At 27.2% G+C, this 9675-nt stretch overlaps 1 protein-coding gene across 1 annotated transcript; it reads right to left on the bottom strand.

Annotated features, from left to right (window-relative positions):
• Positions 1–8168: 8168 nt before the first annotated feature.
• LOC105796818 (monothiol glutaredoxin-S2) lies at positions 8169–8830 on the bottom strand. Its single transcript, XM_012626639.2, has one exon. The coding sequence runs from the start codon at positions 8698–8700 to the stop codon at positions 8392–8394; it is 309 nt and encodes a 102-aa protein (XP_012482093.1). The 5' UTR covers positions 8701–8830; the 3' UTR covers positions 8169–8391.
• Between the last annotated feature and the right edge of the window lie 845 nt (positions 8831–9675).

Raw genomic sequence — 9675 nt, 5'->3', positions numbered from 1 at the left:
GAGATGGTTATGGGTTGGTTTTGACTGAATGCAAGTGTAGGGGAAGCCTTTTTAAAGACTGTGATTTGCACTCTCATTTATTTCAATCACAAATCTTAAAACTTAAAAGCAAACCTAAACAAAGAAAACAGCATTGTACTTGTAATTCCTATTTGATTGTGTTGGTATTATCCATCAATCGAATTTCAGTTCAGTTATAAAATTATAAAAAAAAATTATTTTAAAGATATTTTTATTTTTATGTACTACAAAATACATATAAATGATAAAATTCAAATTTAAAATATCTTGATTTTACCATTTTAACCAAAATTTAATTTAATTTTATAAATTTATCATATAATTTTCACTGATTATAATTCTCCATAACCTCAAATAAATTATAGGGTTTGAGTTTATTGGTGAAATATTAAGATTTCTTTTACTTTTTCCAATAAATAATTTCAAATGATTAAATACAAGTTTAAATAAAGTTTTAATTTTAGCTTTTGCATATGTTGAAATTATAAATTAAGTTAATTATATGAGGTTTTTTTTCTTTTACAAATGAGATTGCAATGTAAAATTTGATATTCACATTTTATATATATATATATTTAAAAATGATTGGCTTAAATAAATTGATATTTTGTATAGGGATTAACATTGCTAATGATCCAAATATTACATCACATCAACTTAAGCCCTTGGGGGTTTAGTTTATTATAAGAAAAAGAATTAATAACCTTATGATCAAGTCACGTGCAGATTATAACCCTATTAGTCTACATGAAAAGGAAAGGTTAATAGCATGTTTTTTGTTTCAAATAAACCTTCTAATAATGCATATACATTTTTAAGAATAATTTCACGATTATAAAATCTTATCATATCTCGTTCTTTTTATATAATATTTAGAATTATTTATAACCCTTCTCTAATTTTTAAATGGGAGGATAATACGCTTCAATATATTCAAGTCTATGCTCTTTTGTACTGACAACAATATCAACACTAATGAAGTTAAGACTCAATCAACAATTGAACTAAATCTTAAATTTTGTTGTGATGTATATATAAATTCAGAATATGAGCAAAATTAGTGAATGAATCCACCAGCAAGTTCTTTGTCTGCTTATTCACAAAGGGAGTGGTTGATGTTATCTCTAATCACTAAGCATAAAATGCCCTTAATATGTATATTTATATATTCTTCAAATGGCTCCATTGTCCTTAATCATGGAAACAATTCCACAAAGAAAGTACAAAAACCAAAGGTTCCTTTCACCAAATGACCCCATAAGTCAAAAACCCTTTTGTTTTCTTTCTATTTGTCATTATATATAATCCTTCAAAATATATGTTTTCTCTTCACTTTTGTGATCATCTCATAAAACCCAAAAAAACATTGATGATCCTAAAACTGCCCACTTGGTCCTTTTAAGGTTCCAAAAAAAGAATTTTGCATTAATGTTAGAATCTCAAATTGGTATTTTTAAAAACAATTTATTAAAATAAAATGTGGAAATGAAGAAAAGGGATTGATAAAAGATGGTGGGTCATTTCCAAATTTTTTGAGCTCCTTCAAATTGGCTTTTAAGCTCAAAATTCAGCAAAAAAAATGGGTGTAGAGAAATATAGGGAACTTTCACACTTTTTTGTCTCTCATCTCTCTCCAAAAGCAAGTGCCAAAAAAACAAAAGGCTATAGTCAAAAGGGGTAATCAAATTAAAGGGTTCAAAAAGCAAGCTTGGACTAAAAACTGCCCAAACAAAAGCAATACAATGTATATATCTATACATGTGGGACACTAACAAAGGATTTAATTTTGCAGTTCCAACAGGGAAAGCTTTAAAACACATTCATCTTTTCATTTCAACATTCACATGTGTAGATGGGCATTGGGAATGGCAAGAAACTAATCATTCATCAAATGGGTCAACCCCATTTCCCCCAATTCTACAATATATGCTTTGCCACTAATCATTATAATTATAGCCTAAACCTACTTGAATAAAAAAAATGACACACTATTTTATTAATGGTTTTTTGGGTTTCCAAAAAATCACAAATTTTAAAATAAAAAAAAGGAGAGATTATATGTTGTGATGTTGAAATTCCAAATCTATTTGATGTTATATTTTTAATTAAATAAGGCTTGAATTTTATAATTAATTAATTCCTTTTAAATGATATTATATATATATGGACTCTTGACTCTTCCACTAAGAATTTGAAAGAAACATATTGATGTTGGATTGGTTGCATTTTATTTTATCTTAATAGAGCAATGTCCATATAGAACATGGGATCATAATATTTGATCACATGTAGGCCAATATGCAAAAGAATTAAAATATTAGCAAAAAAAGTTTGTCTCATTTTTAAATTACTGTTATCTTGTCTATATGGTTAAACAGGTGTCACGAGTCAATCAAATATCAACTCAATTAAAAAAAAAGCTAAAACATTCATTTACGTACAAAACAAACTACATCTTGGGTGTTCTTGTCTTTTTACATTTTACAGATAAATAAAAACGCAATTATAATAAGATTTGAACCCGTAGCACACTACATTTTAAATATTTAGCTTTACCATTTAAGATAAAATATCACCGATTGTTATATAGTCTTTTAATAAATATATTTATTACATAATCTTTTTCACCCGTATTGTAAATATGCCATAACGTAATTATTATGACTGTTTCGACCATATCAATCTAAAGATCCTTTTGGATATGCGTTTACTTTCAGTACGATGCACTTACACTATAATATATAATCTAGACTATATTTCAAGAAATTAAACCTTTCAACAAAATGCCACATGCAAATAAATAAAGGGGGTGTTTTTGTTTTGGTCTTCCATGAAAATCAAGTCCTTATTAAGCTTTACTTTGCATGTAAGATTTACATGAGGATGTTAACATTTGAAGAAAAGAAAGGTCAGTCAAGCATTCTTTTTGAAAAGATATGAAGTTGGTTGAAATATATTTTAAAAAAAATTCTAATTCAATATAAATATATAAATACATTAAAATTTGTAAAAATATAAGATATATGAAAAGTTTAGTCCCATTTGAGAATTGGGTGTTTAGGGTGAGATTAAGAAGAATGCACAGTCTCCAAAAATAAATAAATAAAACCCACATTTATTTTTCTAAGTGTTAAAGGTAATCCGGGATTTAGGGAAAAAGAGGAGAGTCTCTTCCTTTGAACTTTTTGGACTTTGACTTGAAAATATATAGCAAAACCAATTTATCATTTGGATACAAATAAAAAGTAGGCTTAATTCACAATTTGACTCTTAAAGTATATATGTTTTTTCATTTTGGTACCTAAACTTTTTTGTATCAATTTGATACCTAAACTATCAATTACTTCCCAATTTGGTACCTAAAGTATGCTTTCATTATATTTTTGAGTTCATTTTTAACAAATATTAAAAAATTTTGATAACCAATCACAAAATGTTATGTGACGACTTTATGCAAAAAAAATTATTAAATGTATATGCACATTAAAAATATGAAAAATAGAAATAAATATAAAAATAATTTTTAATATATCATCTATATATATATATAAATATAAATAATAGAAAAATTTATAAAAATAGAATTTAAAAATATATATGATGACGGAAAAGAAATTAGTTCAAATTAATAATATTATTACAGAAAATGTAAAAATTATAAAATATTTAAATAAGTTTAAAATAATTTATAAAATTTCAAAACAATATTTAAATTTCAAGGGTTTTTTTTGCAATTACTTGAAATTTAAATATTTTTTTAAAAATCATTATATATTTTAGAGTTTTATATGAATTTTTACATTTTAAATCAATATAATATATAATATTAAAAATAAAAAAGGACACATGGCGCATTCTAATAATGCCATGTGGTAGGTTAACACTGGCCAAAGGTTGATAAACATTGGTTAACAGTTTATCAGCATCGGTCAACGGTAAGTCAACATTAGTAAATGGTCGATCAATAGGTGGTCAACAACAGAACAAAGTCAACAATTTTTTTATTTAAATTTAAAAATTTTGTTTTAAATAAATCTAATCTCGATATGACATTTTCCATTTGTCAAAGTGATGTATCAGAGATATTAATAGGTGTATAATAATAATAATATTTCAACAAAATATGCAAGGAACTTTGATTTGCACAATTAATTGTGTTGTTTATTTGAAAAGTTTGACATAAAACTATCGTGTAATGGATTACGATTGAATGCCTTTAAATTAAAATTCGAGTTAGAAGTAATGTAAATACGTAGTGTAAGTATGATAGACAAATTGTGTATGCCTTTTGAAGCATAATTTTCATAAGACGTTAGGTAAAATCTTTGGGTTGATTATTTAAATTTGTAACTGGATATGGTAAGTAGCAGAGTAGTTGGCTCTTATCGTTTCAATTTAATTATTAATAAAATAGTAGATTATTAAAAACAATTTCCATTTAATGATATTTTAACATGGAAATAGATAAAAATGTGAATATTTGCCTATAAAATTAAAATAAATTCAAGAAATCAATGTATGATACTAATTGAACAACGGAGAAATTGTTGACGTACGTATACGTTACAGAACGGAACAAACACAAAGCGGAATCGACGCGCCATCTGTTTCAAGTCAACCAGTAGTATTGTGGCACGTAAACTATTAAAGCCACCAAACCCTCATTGCTAATACAGCACAGCATGAAACAGTTGAACACGTGGGCACTGCTGCCACATCATCCAGTTACAGCGGAATGACGAAACGGGATGACGTGTCGCGAGACAAAGTTCTGTAACTGGAAATAAATTTAAAAATCACAGAGGGAGGTCAGATGGACGGTGAAGATTAATTTCAAAGGATGGTCAAAGATTCATGGAAAACGGTTTGATTGAGATTGAACGGCTGAGAGTGACAGTGTCCTTTATCCTCGATTTAGGGCAAAGATCATGAGATTTGCTCCTGTAATGCTGAATGTCCATCCATCATGAATTTACAATCTGTCTACGGATAATATTCCCTTATGTGTCATATTGACAAGTTTTCGTGTCTATTTATTCGGGTAATGATTTATTTGGTTTTTTAAGTTTATAAAAAAATTGTTTAGTCACTTATTTAATTTTTGTTTTTTTAACTTTAAATTTATGTTATTTGTCAAATCACCTAAAATAGATTAAAAAGTTAACCTTCAATAACTTCACTTACGTAACATATGTATGGATTGTCACATGGATGTCATGTCGTGAGTTAATTAATTTTTAAAATTTTATAAATTTTAAAATGATAAAATTTATTTTAAAATTTATAAAAATTTAATTAATTACTAATGTGACATTTACATGGTCCACGTGTATGCCACATCAGCAAGGTTAACAAATGTTAAGTTTTTTATTTTTATTTTTGGGTGATTTGACAAAAAATGAAAGTTCGAAAGCTAAAAGAAGCGAAATATATAAATGAAAGACTAAAATGACTTTTTTATAAAGTTAAAAAGTCAAATAAACTATTATGCCTAATTATTTTAAGGTTGTGTGTTTTCACTTTTTAATGTAAATTAAAGAATATCTTTCACTTGCTAACCAAACTTTGACATAATTGGTAAAAGTTGAAGTTTTGAACTTTGAAGGTTCGTATTTGAGTCTTACGATTTGCGATTGTAATGTGTGAGTCTTCATTCCCTATGTATGTTTTGTGTAGGTTTTGTTTGGTTTCTCGTCTGCTATGCATTATATTGGTTAGATTCTACATTATATATATGTGTGTGTATGTGTAGGGAAGGGGAAGGATTCACTCACAAAGTGTAAAAACTATAATAGTTTTACACACTTCCGTAACTATTTATATGATTAATATTTTAATGATCCAACTGTTGAATTTATCAATATAAATGTACTTATCATGCATGTAAAATTTTGAACGATCGATATCTTTATCATATCAATCTAAAATACTCTATATATTAATATATATTCAACCATTGATTTTTTTACATAAACCGAATAGTTAAAAACGTTAAATTTACATCAATTTTGACATGCATGATTTACAAAATAGACCACGAAATATAATAGTTGGATCGTTAAAATATTAACCATATATATATTTGTACTTGTTTTGTACCTATCATGAACTTGTAATTGTACTAATCTTTGTACTAATAAAACTTTAAAAACACTTTTAGAGTAAATTCCACCATACATCCCTAAATTAGGACTCATTTTAAATTGGTTCTCAAATTTTAAAATAGTTTAATTACATCCCCAACTTTAGAGGTTATATTAATCAAGTCCTTTCATTACTAAAACCATTAATTTTACCATTAAGTGACATATCAAATCCTATATGAAATAATTTAAAATTTTTTATAAATAAAAATAATTAAACCTTAAAAGTTAAAAAAGAAGAAGAGCAAAACGATAAAACTTTGCAGCATAAACTAAAGTAAAAGAAACAATGGAACCGGCTGGTGCTATACAAAGAATTGTATGATAATTTGTATGGTTAATTCATGCTTCGTGTTAGGTTTATTATTTGTTTATATTAAATTATTGAGTAAAAATATAAAGATTAAAATATACTTTAGGTCCTATACGTTTCACATATTTGGAATTTATTTTTTTACTTCTATTTCTAAGAATTTAGCATTTTTATTTTTAGATCTAAAATCTTCTTTCAAATTATACATAAACACGAAACGTATTAATCGAAAAGTTAACGACATTGACTATTTGGACTAATTAATAACCCTATAAAAATACAGAGACTAAATTATGGTAGAAATTAAAGTATAAGGATTAATTCTCAAATGTAAACATAATTGAGGGACCAAAGCTAAAATTTAATCATTTTTCTATAATGTACAAAAAGGAAATATGTAAAAATTTGAAGGTTAAAATATGCTCTAAGTTTCTATACAATTTGTACATTTTGAAATTAGTTTCCTACTTTTATTAATTTCAAGAACTCGGTCTCTTTACTTTTCGGATTTAAATATTTAGGTCTAGTCATATCATTGCTACAATTTTTTTTGTTAAATTTGATGTTTGTGACATTTTGACATTAAAAAATATATTAAGTCATGCAAAATAAAAATAAAATTGAAAATATTTATGTAGATTTTTTTCCTTAAAGTACTCGTTCAAATTCGTCATGATAAAATAATTTTTTGTTAGAAGATTGTTCTTAAGAAAAATTGACGCCAACATTTTTTGAAATAGTTTATAATATTAACTTTGTATACTAACTAATGACATTATAAAAGTAAATGAACCAAATTATGTTAAAATTAAAATATATAGATTAAATCTCAAGTTTCAACATAATATAGGGACCAAAGCTAAAATTTGACAATTATCTTATAATGTAAAAGAAAAAAAAAAGCATGACAAGGCAAACCCAAAAGAAATGGGAACTATGTGTCAGTATTTTTAGTTGAAAAATTAACGATATTAACTATTTCAACTAAATAATAACATTATAAAAATATATAGTAATTAAATATCAAATTTAAGCATAATAGACAGACCAAAATGATAATTTAATTATTTCTCTATAATGTAAAAGAAGAAAACCAATGGTGCAGCCTTCCTTATACAAAGTTACATACAGCATAGTATAGAGAGGAAATTATAAATTGATCATTTTCATGTAATATAAAAATATTTGTGTGAAGCTGAGGACTCTGATAGAGTATGTGTTGGACATCCCTTATATAGATTTAAGTTTTGAGTATATTTGAAGGACTAAAATTAAAATTATACCATTTTAAATTTTTTTAAAAAATATTTGTTTATTTGAATAGGTGTCAAAAACAAATGATTTGGACCCTAGATTGAATTAAACTCGTAAAACATTAAAAAGAAAATGGGAAAATAGACATTTTAATTTTATGATTTGGACCCTAAAATTCAAGGTGTTAATAAGACTTCTGATTTATTAATCATTTTTGGAATTACAAAATTTTATAATTTCATCATCTTTTATTCGGATTACCCTTGAGGATCTAAATATTTCCTACAAGGTCCAATTCTCCACCACACAAGGCCACTTTCTGCTTTCAACCACCCACCAAGCCACCTTCCCCACTTGATTTTCTAAGAACTTATGGCCCATTTTGTACAGGAAAGAAAAATTAAAACCCAAATCCTTTTTCAACTTCAGCAGTACAATGGTACACCACCAAAAAGATAGTAGCATGATTTTTATTACCAAAAAGACATAATTAGTACATTACCAAAAAGATAACACTCTAATTAGTAAAGATATAAAGTACGATGCCTCGATACATTCTACTGTTAATTAGAACTTAAACCTAATGTGACTATATATATTATATGTAATCACATACTTTATTAGTGCCTTGATATGCAAGTTAGAGTGAGATTGGATGAATTAAACCCAAAGGGCTCCGGCTCGTCTAAGCATCGGGATTAAGGATCGGTTAAGGTGAAGACTCATGACTTCATTGGCTCCACCAACAAATTCACCACCGATGTACACGACCGGAACCGAAGGGCTACAACCAAGTCTTAAAAGAGCTTGTTCGAGTTCACGTCCTCTAGGGATCTCATCAAGCTCGTAGACTGCAGGGTTGACTCCGAATTCGTAGAAAAGGGTCTTGATTGTATGGCACATGCAGCAAGAACTCTTGCTGAAGATCACCACCGGTCTCTCGGATGCCAACTTCGTTACCTTCTCCATTGCTATCGAAACAATGCAGCAAAAAAGAAAGCTAGTGTTGTTTTTTTTTTTGCAAGTGAAAGGATTGGTTGGGGGAGGAGACTTTGTGTTGTTGATGAGTTCGTGAGTTGTGATTTGAAGAGGCACCCCATTGGCACTGATTTATATAGGAAAAAAAGGTGGCGTTTGGTTGGCAAGAACACAGAAAGGGCTCGAGTGGTGAAAATGAAAAGAAAATGAAAGAATGTTCGATTAGGTATTAGGGTCGGTTTCAAGCTCCACTGTTTTCTCGCTTAGATCATTCATGAAAACGATCAAAAGGCCTTGCACCATTGCAATGGAAAATGAAAGAGCATGACTCGAATCTTTATTTTTATTTTTTGTGTGCATACAAATATTAAAAGAGAAATGTCCTTTGTACGGGTGACGCATTAGGCATAAATAAAATCGAGATAAAAATTGCATGAATTAATTTAATTAAATTTCCAATTTACGAACTAGATAAAATATTACCTTTTTTAAGCTGTTTTACACCCGTAATTATCTTAAAAATTTGTTCATCATGAATCTAATTAATAATTAATATTATTGGCTATGATACAAATTTACATTGTTATAAATCTGGTTGAATATATATATATATATATATATATTTTGAGGTAATAAATATATAAATATTTTGCAGTTCTTATCATGAAGGGCATCTTGCTAAGTTGGAGAAAGCAATATTGGATTTATCCAATTGGGACCTTTGCCTTTGTTGTTTGTTATGATCAAAGAAAGGGCATAAATTCTCATTTAAAAAGAAAATAGAAAGTTATACGAAAGAGAGAGAAAAGTACGATTGATGAAATGATTAAAACGTAACATTTATTTCGGATTTAATCATTAAATAACTTTCACTAGTACAATAAGATTTACACAATGTGGAAACTATGATTTTAAAAAAAAAAAAACTGTGTGACCATTATTTAGTGTAAATAGATAGTTGCAATA

Source organism: Gossypium raimondii, chromosome 3 (genome assembly GCF_025698545.1).
Source record: "Gossypium raimondii isolate GPD5lz chromosome 3, ASM2569854v1, whole genome shotgun sequence".
In the NCBI taxonomy this organism is placed as follows: Eukaryota; Viridiplantae; Streptophyta; class Magnoliopsida; order Malvales; family Malvaceae; genus Gossypium; species Gossypium raimondii.
This window is presented reverse-complemented; position numbering and strand designations above follow the sequence as displayed.